The sequence below is a fragment of the Ambystoma mexicanum genome, chromosome 9, assembly GCF_040938575.1.
Source record: "Ambystoma mexicanum isolate Mex_15411 chromosome 9, UKY_AmexF1_1, whole genome shotgun sequence".
NCBI lineage: Eukaryota > Metazoa > Chordata > Amphibia > Caudata > Ambystomatidae > Ambystoma > Ambystoma mexicanum.
Window position 1 is genome coordinate 1429787567 of NC_090931.1, and position 20445 is coordinate 1429808011.

Sequence of the window (20445 nt, forward strand, 5' to 3'; positions counted from 1 at the left end):
CAGACATAAACTTGACTTTTAATTCCTTCCTTATGATGTAAGAAAAGATTCTTAAAACATATAGGCCCAATTTTCAGGGACACAGATTTACATGACTAGCTTACTTCGAAACTCAAATGAAAGGCAGTTTAGAATGTTTGAGACTGTCCTTTGTCCTGTCTTCAACCAATCACGACTCCTGTTTCTTCCCTCCATCTCGGCTTGGGCTATTGCCAACAACCTGAAAGCTAAGGTTAAGGCCTAAAGCAAACCAAAGTGTCTTAATTCATTTTATTTATAATAATTTTGAGGTTAACATACATTCACGCCACAAGTCTAAAAACCCTGAAACACTGTGTCTAGTTGCCTGGGACCTGACATCAATGAAGTCCATAAAAGTCTAATCCAGCATTGGCCACAAGACAATGATGGTGAAACCAGAATGTTTCAGGACAGACTCCTGCAGAAGTAGGGGAGGGGAAGCAGGGGCAACACCTGTGTGCGAGAAGGGGGGCACAATGGAACATCACGGTGGGACCAGAGGGGTGGGGATGGCCTGTGGGGACATAAGGAGTAAACACATGTTGGTGCATGCTTACATGCTATCTGAGCAGGGATTTGGGCCCTGGATCCCCGTGTCCGAACAGGTCCAAACAAGAATTGCCCTTTTCTTTGTCTGCCCTTCGCTTCGGATGCTCTGGCGAGAGAAACTCTTGATCTAAGAGTTAGAGTAGAAAGGAAGAGGCAAGGCAGGGCTAAGAAGGTGGGTGGTGCTTAGCCCAGGTGACCAAGACCCACTTACACCTGCTCCCCATCTGCAAAGGCAAAGATGCTGGAGGGCTCTTTAAGTAGGGAAAAAGAGCAGCAACCAGGAAGGTACTAGGTGGGTGGGGCTTGCTAAGCAGGGGAAAAGAGCGGCAACCAGAGCGTCACCAGGTGGGCGGGGCTTGGGCCTGGTGACCAAGATCCACTTGCACCTGCTCCCCATCTGACAAGGCACAAACAGCTTAAGGTAGTTTGTATGTTTACACACTGTGGCTACAAGGAATGAAGAGACTGAACAAGTGGTGCTATGATGATTGCTATAAACCTTTGGTCAAAAGAAAGATCAACCGATCTGTCCTAGACTCTAATGGGGTTTCCCTACCTAAACTAAAGCAACTCTGGTGCTCGTCAGGAAGTCGGTGGAAACCCAAATCAAAAGGCACCATCCCTGTCAAAGCTCCTACACTATACCAGTCACTACAAAAAAGAATAATAAAGTTAGGGTTCTGCTCATGACCCAGGAGAATGACACCCTTCTCCTGGATGTAAAGTGTCTAAGATAAACTACGTTTTCTCAAAGTAAAACTTCCAGGCTTCTTGTAACGCACAAACAGTTCTACCGTTTCCTCGTAGGACTAGGAGAATGATTCCCTTCTCATAGCTGTTTCCCCAATGTTCCATACAGTTCAACAAAACTTGTAATCCCTTTACAAAGGTTTTTCCACATGCTAATTTGTTTATATTCTTTATTCTGCCCCTCCTGGGACAACAAAGATGCTTCAGAGTCCCTCCCGATCATCCAGCACCACTGCTGTGAACTGTACAAGGAGTTGGGCTACAAAGTTATTTACTACTTAATCTACTTCTTCATAGTTTACAGTCTTCTCCCTCCTGGACTTATGCCTGCTCCGTTCTTCTCCTGCGGAACTTCTTGTGGTAGGCATTTGTATGAAGTTGCTGGTGCTGTCGTGAGGTCTTACACTGTGTAACGTTTGGGAATGTGGAACGTTGGTTGGAAGACGGTTGAGAGAAGAGTTGGAAGGAGGATGCTGTGCTGGCTCACTGGAAAATAAATATATGATAATTGTACTCACCGACTCGGTGGTAGCTTATCACTTCATTTTGGCGATGAGCGTAAGCGAAGCAGACCCATGCTGTGTGGCCATCCAGGAAACTGCGACTTTGTAGTACGGTATTCGTTTGGAACATGGAGGCCTGATGGTGTAAAAGAAGGCACCAGGCATTGAGAACATTATTGGTGCAAAGCAGCACAGCGAAGGAAGACCCTGCTTGTAAAATAAGTGGCAGGAAGAATATAATAAGGCAAGACGAGGAACCGGCGCATCAATACAACATTGAGAGTTGCGCGTGCAATATTCCGTCGAGACTGAATTAGAGTGAAGGCCGTAGCAACATCAGGTGACGTGCGGCCATTTTGAATTGGGCAATTTCTTTCTGAGCAAGGGAACAAACAGTAATTCTTCCTCGTCGCAGTGCAAGAAAAATACTATTCTTTTGTGTGCTGATTTCTAGCTTTCCAACAGACATTGGAGAAAGAGAAGGGATTGAAATGTGTTTTTTCTTATTATAAAAAAAATAGGAGAAATTCTGGATAAGTGACATTCCCATAAGTGAAACATGGCTATGTCAGGTGTAACAATGCATCATCTAGAAAGTTTTCTTCCTAATGCGGGCCAACCAGCAGTCCCCCGTCCAGAATAGAGGGAGTATTGGCGCTATTATATCAAAACTGTCGAGCAAAGTTCTTACGGCTGAGAAGTTACTCCTTTTTACATGCCCTTGACCCAGAAGGACAGCGAAGTATAGGGAGCTACCAGATTTGGATGCTGGAGATATTGATGCACATGAGTGTGTAATAAGACAACTCGATAATTATTATGCACCGGAGACCAATGTTGCTGTCAATAGGTTTAATTTCTATATGAGGACACAAAAGGAAGAGGAAATGGTAGAAGAGGATGCGTCGTTTCTAAAGAAACTAGGACTCGCATGGAGGTTTGGTGAAGGAAAAACTGAAGTATTGATAAGTGATCGGATTCTAATACACGTTAAAGATTCAGCAATTCAAGATAGGTTATGGATGGTGGGAGATCCATCTCTGCAGCAAGCTTTTGCAATCGCAAAATGAATAGAGCACACTCAGATGCTCAAAGGAAATGAAAGACAACAAGAAGGCAGAAGTGCAACAATCTGTAGATGGCAAGGACAAATCATTAAATGATCAAAAACGTGCAGCATGAGTTAGAAAAATAAAAATACACGTAGTGAAAAAGAAGAGTGACGTAGCGAGGCTAGGTCCAAGAGTAAGGATTGTGTTCTTGGAAGAGCACATACCGGTCAGGAGAAACAAGAGAAAAGGGGGGGTCCTTTAGGTGCGGAGGAATGTGACATTATGCTTTGTTCAGAAATTGTCCAGCAATCGAAAAAATATGCACAGCTTGTAAGGGTAGAGGGCATTTCGCTTTAGTGTGCAGAAATAAAAAGAGGGAGTCAGTTATCCAGGAAGACTCCAACACTGAAGAGAGAGTATGGTAGTGCGGGAGTCAAGCAAAAAGGGTGACCAGTATGGGATAACGTGTCCTAAATGCAAAGTAGTCGTGGAAAATTGGTCACTGAAGCTAATGGTGGATAGTTGTTCACTGTATACAATAATCACAGAGAACAAGTGGTAGGAGTTGCCATTCAAAGGATTTAAACAAAGACTGCACCGTTCGGACATTGGCCGCAGCTTGCACACCCAGAAGCAGTAACGATGTGAGAAAAGTGGCTGCATTGGAAAACAGTTGGAAGACTCGTCATGGATAGACCCCAAACTTTCAGCGCTCTTCAACAAAGTAATTGTTACTTCTTCTCTTCCAGTTTAGTAATGCTTTCTCCTTGCTTCACTGCGCCACTTATGCCTTTAGTGCAAATCCCATGGTGCTGGTGTTCGGGGGCACCACCAAGGCAGGGCTGTGCAATGTAACAATTGCACAAACCCCACTCCAATCCAGCAGAAGCTGGGCGTATGCTTTCGATCCACAGGTCCATAATGACTGCTCCATTGCGTCAGCGCCACACTCCTCACCTTGGCAAAGCCTGTTGGTCCCCAAATGGATGGACCCACTCGACCTGAAACACAAAGGGAATCATGTAAAGCTGTTTGTGAGCTGGTTGATGAGATTCACTGATCCAAGCCAATGCATGCACATATTTTCCCCCAGACTGCATGCAGCTGCTATTTACTGTAGGCACCACATTTTGTTCAAATCACACCAATCCTTCAGCACGACATTGCATTATTCCGCTCTCCCATTGGCCACCATACCACACTGCCCCTTTTATCCTCATTAATGGTCTTGTATGTCACCAGGAAATGCTTTGTTCCTCCTTATTGAAGCACTGTAATTGTTTGTATGCACTAATTATTTGCCCCCCCCTTTTTTTAGAGCCTTCTGTTATATATTTCATCTTATTGGTTTACTGTTTTGGGCTATCCTTTTTAGTTGCTCCACAAAACAGAAAATGTTTGCAGTCTATTTATAAAAAACGTCCTCCTTCACCCCTTGTTGGTTTTCTATAAAGTCTTATTGCTGAAAAAAAGTGAAAGAAAGCTGACTAATACTTCCCATCACAGGGCGCTCTGCTACTCTTCTCTGTGGGTGTCTGTGCTCTTGTCCCAGCGCGCGTCAGTGATGTGAACCCATCCTCGGCAGTCTTTGATTTTAACAGCAGTTGGTATTGCGTATGTCACTGTGTGAGGACCTGTGAAGCGCTCCTCATTCCACTTTCTAACATGGTTCTTTATAAACACTCTGTCACTTGGGTAGAGGAGAGCTGCTTGCGGAAAGTCTCTTGCCTGCTTGCCACCGTTAGCTCAGTCCACGTTCTTGTATTTGTCTGTTGGGATATATAGGCGAGTGATTTGAGGTACGCATGAAACTCCTCCCCCAGTACGTCGAAGAATTAGCATCAGAAATTGCATGTGCCTGAGATATAGGTCGCATGCATTCTCCGACCAGTAACAATTTCACGAGGAGTGAGATGATCTCCTCCAGATGAATTTCACAAAGCAAAGAGTGCAAGAGGTAAGCAATGCAACCAAGACTTTCACAGCATTTGTTAGCTTAGCCAAGCGTCGTTTTAGTAAACCATGTATTCTCTCAGCCAACCCGTTTACTTGCAGCCAGTAGACCGTGCACAATTTATGTTGAATCCCCTAAAGGGCAGTTATTTCCTTAATCAAATCATTTGCAAAATGCTGAGCATTGGCAGAGCGAATTTCAACTGGGATCCCCCACCTTGGGAACACCTTCCTCACCGAGAATTTCACTGCTGAGCGGGTGTCATTATGGGCACAGGGACCAGCCTCTAGCCAACGTGAAAATAGGCACACCACAGTAAGCATGCAGCTATAAGAGGTACATCTGTCTTGCATATCGATAGTCCATATGCAATTGCCGGAAGGGCCCTTCTGGTCGCGGTAATGTTCCCCGTACCACTCTCAAGGTATGACCTGGCAGAAACATTTGACAAATCGTACAATTACTCACAAATTCAGACAGTTTTGTATAAATTTGGCACAAACCAGCCTCACTTATCCCTGCAGCCATATGCTATTTCGATATGTGAGTGGGGTAGTGAAGCTGCTCCAGTGCTGCATTCAACAACTTTCTTGGCATCACCACTTTGCCCGTGCTGTCATGCCACCAAATTAAATCCATTGGAGACAGAGAGCTCCCTCTTTTCTTCCACATCTCGTTTTCATCATTTGGTACTTCTCCCTGTAACACTATAATCTGAACCATCAGTGTTGCATTGAATCCCTCTGGCAGTGTATTTTGTTCTTTAGTTGCTCTAATCAATGCTTTAAGTGGTACGTTCCTTTTCACCAGGGAACAGCACACATGTTCCTTCTGGCAAATATGCTGCTTCATTTGCTGCTTTATCTTCTCTTTCATTGCCCAGTGAAATAAAATCTTGCCAAAATGTATGTGCTTTGCATTTAATTGTCAATTCTACTGGGCATGGCAGTACTTTCAATAACTTACTCAGAAGTGCTGCATGCTCTACTGATGTGCCATCACTTCTCTTGAACCGTCTCCTTTCCCACCTTGCTAGTCCTGAATGTACAGTGGGTGTCACATACACAGTCTGGAAATATATTAACTGCTTGCCCTTTTGACCTGTTTAATGCCTCAATTAAAGCCACACATTCTGCTGCTTGTAAAGAGTAGTGTTCTGGCAATAGTCTGTGAATACACTATCAACACCCCTTCCTCGTGTATTCCATTTTTGAGTCCCACTACTGCTGATCCATAATGCCTTTGTCCTGAATATGGGCCAATATTTGAACTCCTATCAAACTTCATGTCCCCTTCTTTGATTAAGTCTTCTTTGACAAGGGGGTTCCCCTTTGTTTCCGTCCATGCACGCCTCACAATCCTATGTATAATCTCCTTCCTCATTGGGCCCTGCAGTGAATTCTGCTGGGTTTACGGTTCTGCATATTACAACTTCTATTGCAGGGTTTGATAGTATTATTTCTTAGTCTGATGCTCTCCGAGTTGTCAATGTTGATTTGGACCTTCCTAGTACTGCAAACAATGCATGTTCCACATACAAAATTACTGGGCACCCCATATTATTGTTGACCCTTTCTCTATTGCAAATGTAGTGTCAGCAAGTGCTTGCTCACAAGAGAATTAATAATGCCAGTGGCTTGTGTCCTTATCCCTTCTTTTGTGTCGGTACGACTTTCATTACTTTACCGTCTGAGTGAGAAAACAAATTAACCTTTTCTTTACAATTGGGCTACACACTAAAAGGTCATCCACGTATTGGATCAGTGTACTTGCTACTTGTAAATTACTTAAATCCATTTGTATTACTCTGTTAAATATACTGGGTCCCTTGCAGTACCCTTGCAGCATTCTTGTATGTTCATATCTCGTCCCGTGATACGTAAACGCGTTGAGAAACCTGGAGTCTAGAGGGAGGGCAATAGAGAAGAAAGCATTCTTCAAATCTACTACTGTGATTTAGCGTGCCTCTGCTAGGATGCTGCAGAAAATTGTGGCTGGATTTGGAGCTAGTGGAGATTCTGCTTCGAGGGTGGAGATCCTGTATGAATCTCCACGTCCCGCCTTTGATTTTTTTAAATCAGATAAATTGCCGTAGTGCATGGTGATGTAGACTTCTGCATTATACCATGCTGCTGCCATAAGGCATGTAGTGTCTCATATATGCCCTCATCTGCTTCTCGTGAAGGTGGGTATTGCTTCACTCTGGCAGCAGTGCTCCTTCCTTTATCTTAGTGTGCACTGCTCCCACCACCCCCTTCAATATTTCTACATCATGGGGTCCTTTGGTCCACCATGCCTTGGGAACTTTTTCCAAATCTACCTGCATGTATTTTCTCTTTTTACCAATTGTGCCATCTGCGGCACAGCTCTTTCCTTTATCTGTACTGGACCGGGTATGCTCAGCTGGAACACTACTGCTGCCGCCTCCGCATAATATGGATTACCACTCCCTGTGATCGTCCTTTGTGGGAACTAATATGATCATGTATGTTCTCACTACCACATCCTCGAGGTATAGCGGTGTGTGCGCACCATTTTATTTTTTTGGCAGGCACTGTGGTCTGAATACAAATTCATTTCATAGTCAAAAAAGCTTTCCGTGTATCCCTGGGTCCCACTCTAACAGTACTTGCACTCCATACAAGAACACCTCTGCATGTGTAGGGATCCCTCTTAACGTACTGTGTGCATAGTATGAATGCATCAACACTGCCACTCTAGCTGGGTACATCCCAGTTGTAGTGCACACTATCCCTTTTTCCGAAAATGAGATTGTGGCATTCAATTTGCTTAACAAATCCCTCCCTAGTATGTTGATAGGTGTGTCCCTTGAATACAATAATGGCACTACAATGTGTCGCATCCTTATTTTCAGTGCTAAATCATTTGTTAGAGGAACTGTTTGAATTGTCCCCGAAAAGCCTTGTGTGTCCAATTTCCTGTTCAATAATGGGAATCCCTTTTCTTCTGGTTGGCCCAGTATCCATGAGAAGGGAAAATCCTCTGTCCTATTTGAACTGCTTCCTCTGGCTCCTCTTCGGGGTCTTGAGTTACTGCTAGGACAGGACACACTCGTACTTCCCATGGGCACCTCTATTGGGAAAATGTGTTGGTTGAAGATGTGAATGGATTACCGCCCACCACTGTGACCCCAGTGTTCAGAGGCACCCCATTCTATCCCAATATCGTCCCCTTCTCTTGTGTCTGTGCTGGTGCTTGAAGTATACCTACTGTACGCGTTCCAGCCATCACTACGCCTGGCATAGCCTAGTTATAATTGGTTTATTCATTTTGCATACTTTGTTTTTATTTTAATTTTTACCATTTGCAAAGGAAGTCATTATTATACTTTTTTCATTTGTTTACCACTTTATTGCAACTATTGGACTATTCTTTTTTTATGAATTGGGATATCTTTTTCTCGGTTAATAACTTAGATATCCATTAATCCCGCTGGGCCGTAGCTTGAATTTCAAGTATTTTAAAACTGTTGTGTATCCTCTATAAATTGCATTGCATTGGATGCGCTTGGAGAGGAAGGTCTGACTTGTTTAGCACTGTATCAAGACTTTGCATACACATTATATTCAAGATTAGTGGTGGCCAACCAAAGTCCTTCCAGCTGTTTTGCCCTACGAATTCCATGATCCTTAACAATTCACTATACTGGCTGGGGCTGATGGAGAGATGTAGGCCAACACATCCGGAGGGCTGCAGGTTGTCCACTGTGCCAAATGCAGATGTTTGAGTACCGTCTCTAAATAATTAATCGGCATAGTTTGCCAATTAACCGTTCTGTCTGTTGGCTTTCCAGGTTCTCGGAGCCCTTCCTCATCCAAGAAGCCTCGGAACCGCAGTATATTCCACTCCTTATTTTGTTGTTTATGCAATGACGACTCTGAACCGCTTCCGGTCAACAACAATGCGCCCCTCTTGGTGGAGGAAAATGGAACAGTCTCAAAGGTAAGAGGCAGGACATGGGGACTTTGGTATTAAATTGACAAACAATATAAAAGCTGTGTGTGTCAGTTTGCCCAATGCAAGCTCTTTTAATAGTACGGTGTGTGTGTTAAAAAAAAAAAATAAAAAAAAAAACTTTGCTGCCAGGAACTCTGGCTTCACAGCCTCCCTTGCTAAACTTCTCTTAACATGCTTCCAGTACTGTCTTATGTCAGGGGGTCCCATTCGTAGAACTGAAGTAGCTGCAACAAATAGAGTACACACATGCATGCAGAAGTGTGTAATTTTTATTGTGCAAGTGCACACAGGTCAGTACTCGGCGTTGGGGTGCTTCACTCACATTTTTTATATAGCACCTCCTGCTGGATTCCCTGCTTCCAAGCGCTGGAATAAGAGATGTTGTTATTACCCAATTTAACCACCTTTGAAGGGAGGATGAGTTCTGGGATTTGAGCTTCCTATGTGCAATATTGGCCTCCATGTGTGGTGCGCACTCAAGGCGTGAGTTTTCTACTCTGGCGAAGAGGCACACACCGCAGTAGCAGAGACGAGAGGTGGGGGGGGATTTTTATGGTGTCATTGCATATGTAAAGTTATAGGATATGTGTGCATTAATGCGATGGGTCATGCATCTTGTCTGTGTGAGGATGTGCATACTTATGAGTCTTGAGGTTGTGTGAATAGATGGGACGCGGTCTTATTAAGGGTTTGTGATTCCTTTTTCTATATATATGTGTGTGTACTTCTTTCTGTGGCCATGTTTTTAGGGTCCCTGTGTGGGCTTGCTTGCTGGCATGCAGAGATATTGTATGCCGTGCTGGTCATTGGGACGGATTTTCCCGGATCTGGGATCCAGCAAAAAATGTCTTCCAGGAACCCTGGAAATCGTTCAAGTATTTTAGTCTTTTTGATCTGCTAAAACATTGCTGAGCCCGGGATTCGAACCCATGACGTTAGGACCAGGGTCGGGACACGTAACCACATGATTTGCTTCTTAGGATAGTATTCTGCAAAAATATTCAACTACAGCCTTTTTAGGTTTAGGTTTAAAAGGTGTGCACTGCTAAAATGTACCTTGCAACATTATAGGACGTGAAACTCTCCACTCTTGGGTTCCTTTCTATTCTGGTTCATGATTTATCACTGAAAGCCACCTTTTTATTTGTGTTAGGAGGAGTTGAGTAATCTCTCCCCTCCCCCCACCCCTTACTACACCCCACACGTTGCTGTTGGGATCCCCCAGTAAATCATTTCCATTTCCAGCACTGATTGCACGTTCCTGTTTAGCTGAAGGGGCCGCGTGAGTGAGTGAAACTCCCTTAATCCACGCACCAGTGTACAGTTGGGTGTCATGACTGACACGTCAGTGTATATGAATGTGTTTTTCTATGTTGAAGGTGATGGATGCGTTTCTTGAGGGTACAAGTATGCAGTGTATGGAATTAGCAGGATGCCAAGGATTGGATTACTTATTTGTAATCTTCACTACTCTTTCCTCTTCCTCGTCGCAGTACTTCCAGCCTCTCTGCTTCTTTTAGTCCCGTTGCCTTCCCACACCGGGGTGATAATGCCTCCAGTATGCCACAATCCCCTAGTTACTTTTCACAGTGGGATCATGGACCCTTACCTACGGAGGGAGGGTGAGATACTTGCACAAGGAAGAGTAGGACTAGGAGTAATGAAGATTACCAGCAAGTAATCCAGTCATTACCTCCACATTACTCTTCCTCTTCCCACTACTTACATATGATGTTTGCCGGAGGTTAATAGATGGAAGGGGCCTTTGATTAAAAAAAAACAGACCAAGTTGACTGCTTCTGCACGCCCATAAGCATTTATTATCAAGAGGGAATGCACCCTTTTGCTTAGTGGATACGTTCTGACCCAAGACGTTTCCATGCTTCTGGTGGATCGTCCTTGAATGAGCATGGAAAGTGGCCACCTTACCTTCCTATAAGCCAGTGTGGTTACAGCTCTGATCCAGCGACTTAAGTCACAAGTACTATCTACCAGCCATGGAGAACCCAAACGGAACCAAGAAATTGTCTGTTTTCAGCATGCATTCCAGAACTGCCCTGCTTGCGTCCAGATAGTGCCAAGCTTGTCTCTCAGGCGAAGGGTTCTGATAGAATGCGGGGAGCATGATGTCCTGAGACCTGTGGGACGTAGAAACCACCTCGGGCTCAAATGGTGGATCACATCTCGGCACAAGAGCATCCGACCGAACCGTTAAATATGCGGGGTGATGGGTGTACGATATGCGGGGTGATGGGTGTACGCAGCAGAGCCAGTATTTTCACTAGGCGATGTGCGTTGATGGTGTTCAGTAACTCTTTGAGAGTTAAATATGTCAATTGATTTAATCAGCTCAAACAGAGACGCATCTAAATATGCCACCACCAGCGGTAGATCCCATGGAGTGGTACCCCAACAGGTGAATGGTGTAGCTAATTAGAGAAACCTGCCCACCAGCATGCCCACCTTGCCATGAGCTTCCCAATTCTCTTAAAAGGCCCTCACTGGCCTACACCAAGCTCTGATAAGACCCTGCCTTTCCCTTGTGAAACACATCTTGAAGGAATTGGAGGGCTGCCAGGATTCATCACTTGAACGCTGAGGTGTTAATACTTTCACACTATGTTCCTGTTGTAATATTTCAGAGTTGCTGGGCGCCTGCACTTCTTTTAGGAAGTGCTCACTTGATCCAAAATGCCCAGATTTTATACCCTCTCCATTCTTCCAAGCTGACGCAAAAGAATCGCCTTCATGTCACGTATCCCCTGATGTGCCTGTAAATGAGGAGACCACCTTGCTATTACACATAACTTCTCTACAGCTAGTCACAGTAAGAGTGGGATCGAAGGAATTGTCCATCCTTATTAAGACTGCCAGATTGGCTATTGGATAAAAAAAGTGAGAAGGCTCCTGCCAATTTCTGTAAACTCTGTCAAATTCGGAGAGTGATTAATCTTCCGTTGGGCCCATTTCTCTTGGTTAATATGGTCCTCATCGTGGACCCCAATACTACACTTTCTGCACCTGTAGTATTTGTGATCTTGCAATGCTGTACCAAGTCCACTCCCTTTAGTAGAGTGGAATCTTCAACCACCACAGCAAACCTTTCGTCTATTCGCTTGATGTTGGTATCTGGTCGTTGAAAACCTGGGATGCCAGAACCCAGAATCTGATTGTGGGAGACTAATGGCTTAAGGCACAATCTCACTCATGGGACCAGGAAAGGCAACATTATGTGCCCCTTGTCTGTAAACTATATCTAGCTGATGCTGCTTCCCCCCAGTAGAACGTTTCTTGGCACCTTCTGTAGATGGATCACCCTGTCCGCAGAGAGGAAGAGTCTCGCCAACCTCCTACAGAATTGGGCTCTGATAAACACCTGTTATTGAAACGGGTACAGTTGAGATTTTGTCTTGTTTACCAAGAACCCTCATTTGGCTGGTCAGTGGCATGTTCTCTGCATCTTTGCTGCACAGACCCGGTGGCTGGCCTACCCAACCAGTCATCTTAAGTATGGGAATACTTGAAGACCTTCCAGATGCAAGGCTGACACCAGTGGGGACAGGAGCTAGGTACATTCTCCGGGCTTGGAGTTGTTTGTTGCGAAAATGGTATCCGCTGGACCTGGAAGTTTTCGTCCTTTACTGCAAGCCTTAAGGGCTTCTGGTGGAGTACCTGGTTGGCACATGGTGATATGCGGTAGTCCGATCTACTGATGCCGTCCAGTCGCCCTTGGATAATAATGGCAAGATTCTCTGTAATGCCTCCATCTTGGATTTGATTGTGCAGAAGAATCGATTCAACCCCTTCAAGTATAAGACCAGTCTAAACTTGTTCCCTAGTTTGAGATCCAGGAAAATAATTGAGTAGTAATCCCAGGCATTGCAGCCACGTCCAAACGCCCTCATGCCAAATAAGATCACAGGACTGCACTGAAACAAACCTCACCACCTCCCAGTTGCATTGCTTTTCTTTTAATTAAATTAAATTGGTTAAATAAAAAATAGCCTTTATAAGTGATTTCAATCCGGCACACACCCAAGTCAAAGCCCAGCATGTAGTGCACAGCTGAAACCCTTATTTACTTTTGTCTAAGTTCAATATTCTGAACGATACACCACTCATATCACACCCTTCTCCTGAGACCCCCTCCTCCCCCCGGTCACACTGAGCCAGGAATCAGGCTAGTTTGCAAAGATAAGTATTTATGTATTTAAAATGTAATCACAGTATATTTTAATAGGTAAACAACAATTACCAATGGGGTGACGGAACACTGAATAATATCTTTCATATACTAGGAGGAAGTAATGAGGAAAACAAATTCAGCACAGAAAATAATACCTTTGTGTTGGTTCAGATCAGGTAGCACTATGGTTAGAGGTTCCCTCTGCAACACCCCTCAACCCCCCAATAGGTAATGTAAAGAGATGGGAGGAGAGAGCAGGTATTCAGGAATAGCACAAATCAAACAGAATATCAGTCCCACCTTCCCCCATAAAACACAAGGGAAAACAGAATTGACTTTTCAGCTGTCAGCATGGCTTTTAAAATTCTTTAGAATTGATTGGGCAAAAACACCAAATATGATCAAAAATACTTAAATTGTTGTAAATTCCTATGGGAGCCACATTGAACAGTTGCACACAATCACAAGAAATGACTTAGTTCAAAGAAAACATTTGAAATCTTAAAGTCCAGGTCGGGAAACAAATTGAAGCTATTTCACATGCGTAAAAATTTCTCAGAATGGGAATTTGTCAAACTTTTCCTTGCGCGATATTCGCGATAACGGGAGAATCGCACTGTTTTGCGGTTATGGGTTCTATGGATAGCTACAGATGTTGGGTACAAGTAGGAGTTGAAATTTTGTTTCTCTCATAAAAATTGAGGGAGTTGGAGGTTTTAGTGAAGGTCGTTTTTCAAAAATATAGGCGCGAATTTGGACAGAGGCTTCAGTTTTAAAATCAGAAAAATATTGACTATGGACTAGAGCATCCAAGCTAAGCCACCAGGACGATACAACGTAAGAGTCAGGAGTGATTTGCGACTCAATCCTGGTTCCTCGATGTCCACCTTGGAGCACTAGGCTAGTCACTCGAATGAAATTAATAGATTAAAGTTGACAAAATGACTAGGAAAAGGATGCTTTTACACATAGGCAGAATAAGATTTCACTACGGATTTAGACAATATTACTGATTATGGAAGTAAGGATAGTTCAGAGGTTAGGGGGGACAAGATAATACAAAGGAATCAACAGTTTCTAGTTTCTTGTTAATACTCACAAAACAAAATGGATTTTAGATTTTGGACCGTCAGGATTCTGGACCATTGAATCTGATCCATCAGGGACGGATATCTGGGCACATCGGACTGGACAGGGTCAGCAAAGCTCTCTGGTCGCAGCATGGCACAGGACTGCATGGGAGTCTGAGGATATTTCAATTTAGCAGGCAAACATTAACCGCATGCTGTATTATGATTCTTCCCCTAGGCTTTTGGGATTCTTTTCTAGAATTTGAGGCCTAGCTGAGAATGGTTCAGCTATGCATAGGCCTTTGCTTTGCCAAGTTTCTGGAGTCTGGAACAAGAAAGATGTAGATTTCAGCAGCGGAGTGCTCTGCCAGCAGTCCGGAGAGTGAGTGGATCTGTGAGTCCATATGTGTTGTCAGCTGTCTCTATTTATGCTATAAAATGACATCACAAAGTGGGTGTATGGGCCGACTTAGCTAAGCTCGCCACTGTGAGCTGGGATAGGATCAAAACCTCATCTCCGCCTTGCAATTTGAGTGATTGGATCAAAGCCGGATGATGTCACATTTTATGGTTCGCTTCACAGCCCTCAGAGACCTCCCTTTAGCCATTGGTCTCAAAATCGGATTTGATACTAAATGTACATTTCTACATTGGTCACCTTTATACAAATCACACACCAAGAGGCCATATTTTATGTAGCAGCTTTTCCTCAAAACCCTGTTGCAGTGGGATCTTGTCTGAACTTTCTACAGAATTTTGTCCTTTTTGCTATGAACACAATTTCCAAACGTTATGCAACTTTCCACAAATGTGTGTGTTTAACGTAGGGAGGTGCCTGTAAATTTTCATAATTCTAGGATTCATACATTTCCCATAAAACCACATATATTTCCATTTACGTCCAGAACATGTTACACGGTTTTGCCTCCTCTTAAAACGTGCAGCCGAAAATTAGATTCACAACTCTGTCCTTAGCATATTTTTAACCCTTTTGGATGACAAGTTATGAGTCTTAAGAATTGTTCTTTGTTCATGTTTAGCAACAAATGGTCCGCCCCTTTTTATCTCTCTGCAGTCCATGGGCATCCCCCTCCTTGTTTGTTCCTTCTAGGAGGCATTTACGACCACCTTCACACCTCCAGTTTCCTGGGCTGAAGCTCAGTCATTGTTCCTTCTCTTTCTATAGACAAGAGTCTGGCCTAACCAGCAATTAGCACCTCCCCGTGAGCTTCAGCTGAGAGGAAGGCCCTCCTTCTGGGAGAAACCTGCTTTTCCAGTTCTTACAGCTCAGCCTGGTTAATTTATTCTTAATTAAAATCCAGAAAACCAAACTTATTGCATCAAATATAAATACATTGCTTTCTTAGCCTTAAAAATCTGTGGGATAAAAAGCAACTGAGATCTATATTCTCTTTAGCAAAAAATCCTTTTTCTGTTTGCTAATCTAGCAGACTTTTTAGTTTTAGATCCCTTTAAAGTTTCATCAGTAACTCATCCGACAGCTGTCATTCAGGTAGCCCAGGGTACTGCACCCAGATTTTGGCATGGGCTGTCGGTTTTCAGGCAATCCAGTTTGTCTGAAGAATGTTTTGCTCTTCACAGTAGGACTTTGTGTGTTCACAATACTTCATTAGATACATGGATTTTAGCACCAGGCAATATTTTGAATGTTGCGAAGTGTTGTGTATAAGCAAATGCCATTTGTAGACACATTTTGGGGTTTCACTTGCAAAGTGCTGCTTCTCTCTCTGCACTCTGTTTGCTGGTCATGGAGCCCACTGGCACATTTCTGCGGGGTGTGCTCTATTCCACCGCACATGCACCATGGGTGGCAGGTTGTGGATCCCCCTTTTTGTCTGCTGAAGCACACGGTTTGTGTAGGTTTTTGGCGGGCACAAGGGTTTTGCCGCCATTGTTGCAGTTTCTTTCACCATAACTAGCAGGGTGAATCCACATAGCATAGCGGAGTGGGTCAATACATCCCACACCTTGAACCCCGGTCTGCCAGAGTTCAAGGCCCAGCATTTAACTACTAGGCCAAAGTGGCTTGGTGCTTCACAGGGCATACATTTCATACTTGGCCCATAATTTAATATGTGCAATAATAAAAGGCTATGTATGAAACTTGTGAGAATCCAAACAATAACATATGTGAGACAGGCATGGTATCAAGAGAGACACAGATTCATCAAATAAAGTTCGAAAAACCTTTATTAAATAAAATGTTGAGGTTGGTAGAACTCCTAACTGGCCCCAACTCCAAAGGTGTAACTAAGGCCGTCAAAGTTTGCGAATTCCAAAGTAAAGTCTGTCTGTGTCTCAACCTACGATTGCCCTCACAAACTAACAAAAGTGTGAAAAAGGGGGTCCCAGATAAAAGAAAAATGATGCAAAAAACAAGCCAGTACTGCGCAGTGTTTTACTATTCTGGTGTGTTTGTCATGGTCTCAACGAGGGGTTGGCTCTTGCATAGCCCAGGTCATCTTCCCCTAACTTTCCAGTTCTTGGTAAAAATATATCAATAACTGTTCACTGTAAGTATCCCAGGTTTTCCCTCATGTGAGGTTTGATATGTCCAAAGTTCCCAAAACAACACAGAGTTCTTTGATCTCTTTGGACCTCTCAGGGTTTCCTTCTCCAGGCTTAGGTAGTTTTCCAAAGAAATTATTCAAAGATGTTCAAACAAATGGTCTCAGCCACCAGTACAAACTGACTCGAGGGTTCCCTCCCCCCAAGTCTAAGCTTATTCAACTCAAATTCATGCAGCATATTGTTCCTGGAGCACAGGGTCTTGTCAGATACTTTCAAAAGCGGAGGGCATTTATTTTCCTTCCTGTGGGACCACCCTGACAGAATGCCCCTGGTTATTCACCTCTTTTTCCATTCTTTTAATCAGTGCTTCCTACACCTTTTTCTTTTCTTTCAGGCCACTTGCCCAGCTTTACTTGTTTGTGCCCTTCTGCACCTTTGTTCTTCTTTCTCTGTTGGACTGGACAACTTGCCTGTCCAGCTTTCCACTCCCCCCCCACCCCCCCACGGTGTTCAGGCCACTTACCCGCTTTGCTTCTTTGCTTTTACTTTCCTCTTACTCTAATCTACGGGTCACTTGCCCATTTCAATTTCATCTTTCACTCATCCTTGAGGTTCCTCTTTCAGCGCCACTCTTGCGCTACTCAGCTTTCTTTAACCCCTTTCCTTCAACAACTTACAGATCCCCTGCTGCCATTCAACCCAAACAAATTGAGGTATTGTATGTCTTGTATATGTTTTCTTGAGATTGTGGATCTGCTTAGATGACATGCTCTGCATAGTCCGACATCTAGTGGAAGTTGCAGAGTATTACAAGAAAACAGACGTTGACAGGGTGTGTTAGTAATACTACCCTTAGTGTGATGTGTACTGTACCCATGGTCCTTCACACAATTCGAAGTCTGAGATCGATTTTTTTTTTTTCCGCCATTGATGTCGGTCACAAATGCAGAGTTCTCTTCCAGGCTGATGCCTTTAATTAGTTAAAAGTTTAAAGTTTAATTGTAGACTTTCTTTCTTTTCTGGTTCGCTTTGCCGCATGGCCAACAGAGTGCTCGACTGCTTTTGACTAACAACCTCCTCGACGACTGACTGATCGATGACCAGACACAGCCTACACGGCACGCTTCGGGCTTTGGCCCATTACAGTAGAGAGAGAGGGGGGAGGTTCTTCATACCTCTCTGGAGAATTCTGTCATCCCTTTCCCTTTTTCTCGCCAATCTGTCCTTGTAAAGAATAATGGGCAAAACTCCCTTTAAATTTTGCCCTACCTGCTCCAGAAAATTTCTGTGGAAAGACATGCACTGAGTGTGCAATTACTGTCTCCCGATGGATCACCCTGAAAATGTTTGTAAATCCTGTGAATTTATTCAACCTAAGACATTAAAGGATCATCGGACTAAACGCTGGGCTGGTCACGCCATGCAGGCCGAGGCCTCCACCGACCTGACGAAAGACTCCAGCGAGGGCAGTATCAGGGTCATGAGTGACGCCAAAGGCGAGCGGGTTTCATCGGAACCCCATGTGCGGGCCCCCAACTCTAAGAAGCAGGCCGACGGTTTTGTAATGGAGAAGACACCCGGCAGCCAGGGCACACACAAGCACAAAGACACTATAAACTTACCCCATGGCCAACTCTCGATGGGACTGTTGAGCATCGAAGCCAACGCAGTGTCCACAGAGAGACTGGTTCTTCATTGTCCTCTTTTGGGCACTTTTGCCTCATGACAGGCCCCCGAAACCAAAGGTCGGTTCGGACACTGCACACAAAGTCCCTCCTTTCGCGCGCCGTAGAACAGGCGGCAAAAGCTGTTTCTGCGTTGCCCAAGAAAACACCAAAAATGCAGGAGCTAATTAAGAAACACAGCAGTGCTTAACTGCTTAAAGCAAGGTCGCTAATAAAAATCGCAAATTTCGACGCCTTTGGCCTTGAAGCACAGACTGCATGTTCCCCATGCTGTAGACTCTCTCTCAGCGGCTATGCACCACAAAGATCAAACTCCCTTCCAGGCCACCCTCATCATATCAGGCGACCCACCTTCAAGCGATTATACACCTGAACTGTTCAATAAAATCTTGAGAATGTCAAGTTTTGTGAACTTTATGGACAGACACCCAGACAAACTGTCAACCCTTAAAGATGCCTCACAGCGAGTGGCCTCCGCACAGCAGCCCCCTGCCAAAAAGGTCTCGCCTTGAGCCACAGCCTTGCACCTCTGCTCTAGGAACCCTGACCTCGACCTACCAAGACCCCTCTCAGGACTTGTATTATGACCACCCCTCAGGGTCACAGGACCCAGGGTCTAGAGGGGACCTTTGTAGTCGAGACCAATTTTATGACAGCATTTACGTGATCCAGTCGCCAGCCCATCAGGACCAACCAGTAGCAGATTCGCTTGTTGACAACCAACTACAGTACAATGAGCTGCTACTCAAGGCGGCACAACACTTTAATATTGACACTTAGGAGGGACAGGTCGACTAAGACTTTGTGGAAGACATACTGGGAGACAAAAGGTCCACCACCCAGTTTATTCCGCTCCTGCAATTTGTACAAAGACGCAGCCAGCATACCCACTGGGCCCCTGTGTATTAGGGGTCAGCGTAAACCAGATTCCTTAGTGGTCACCACCACCAGAAAGAGGGTAAGCACTGGTGTTGGCAGAGGCCCCACCAGACAAAGAAAGCAAAAAAAAAAAAAGATATACTTTCAGGAGAAAGGTTGCCTCCTTTGCAGAATACTAGACCAAAATCGCCAACACTACGCTTTTAGCTAGTTATGGCTGCCACAAATGGGATGACCTGTAATTCGAAATCAAAGCAATCCCAGAAACCCCAGAAGTCGAGCAGATTTTAAACCTCATCCTGAAAAATAACCTTGATGCAGCATATAATGCAGGATGCATCATAGCAGAGGGTACGCTCATGAAGCGACATGCCTGGCTCAGACAATCTGGGTTTAACTTAGAAACTCGGGCAACCCTCTTAAACATGCTGGTGGAGCCAAATGTGTTATTCCGGAAGGTAGTCAGACACCCTTAAGAGTTCTAAGGAGGAATAGGACACTCCAATCCCTTGGCCAGTTGACGAACAGGCCCTATTTTCAATGGGGTGCCTCAAACTAGATGTTTTCGCGGTCAGGGTACTCAACGTTCCTCAGGGTGGACAGTCCTTGTCTTGGGACTAAACGCAAGGTCAAGGCTCCTCTTCCAATTTTCAAAGAGGAAATAAAAGGGGCAGATCCTCACCTGGGAGTGGCTCCACCCCTCCAAAACAGTGACGCACCACTTCAGGTACCCTCCCATGACACTCCGGTAGAAGGCCGAATTTCACACTTAACCCACGCATGGGAGGGCATAACATCTGACCAGTGGGTGTTGTCCACCGTGGAAGGCGGGAATTGTATCCAGTTGGTACAAAAACCACCCAACCGCTGCCAAGAAACAGGAAAATGTCAACAGAAGGAAAAATGCATACTGTTGGAAGAAGTAAAGGCACTGATGGAGAAGGACGCCATAGAGATCATCCCAGCAAACCAGGTAAACATGGGAATGAATTAAACATACTTCCTTGTGCCCCAAGAAAGAGCTTTCCATGTGCCCAGCATTAGATCTGAGCCCTGCAAACAAATGTCAAACGCCAAAGGTTTTGCATGACCACCGCTCCAAGAGGTAATCCCACTCCAAAAAACCGGGGGGTGGGGACTACATGGCAACATTGAATAGGAAAGATGCATACTTTCATATTTCAATGCTCCCTGTGCACAGGAAATATCTGTTTCAAGATAGCGGGAGTGCACTACTACCAGTTAAACGTACTCTCCTTCGGCATCGCCTCAGCGCCAAGAGTATT

General features: G+C 44.5%; 1 protein-coding gene across 2 annotated transcripts in view; it reads left to right on the forward strand.

Moving 5' to 3' along the window:
* CTDSP1 (CTD small phosphatase 1) overlaps positions 1-20445 on the forward strand; it is a 302586-nt gene that overhangs the window by 190721 nt on the left and 91420 nt on the right. For both annotated transcript variants that reach the window (XM_069616838.1, XM_069616839.1), the window contains exon 2: positions 8644-8792. In XM_069616838.1, the coding sequence (XP_069472939.1) occupies positions 8644-8792 (149 nt within the window). The remainder of the gene's footprint in view (positions 1-8643; positions 8793-20445) is intronic.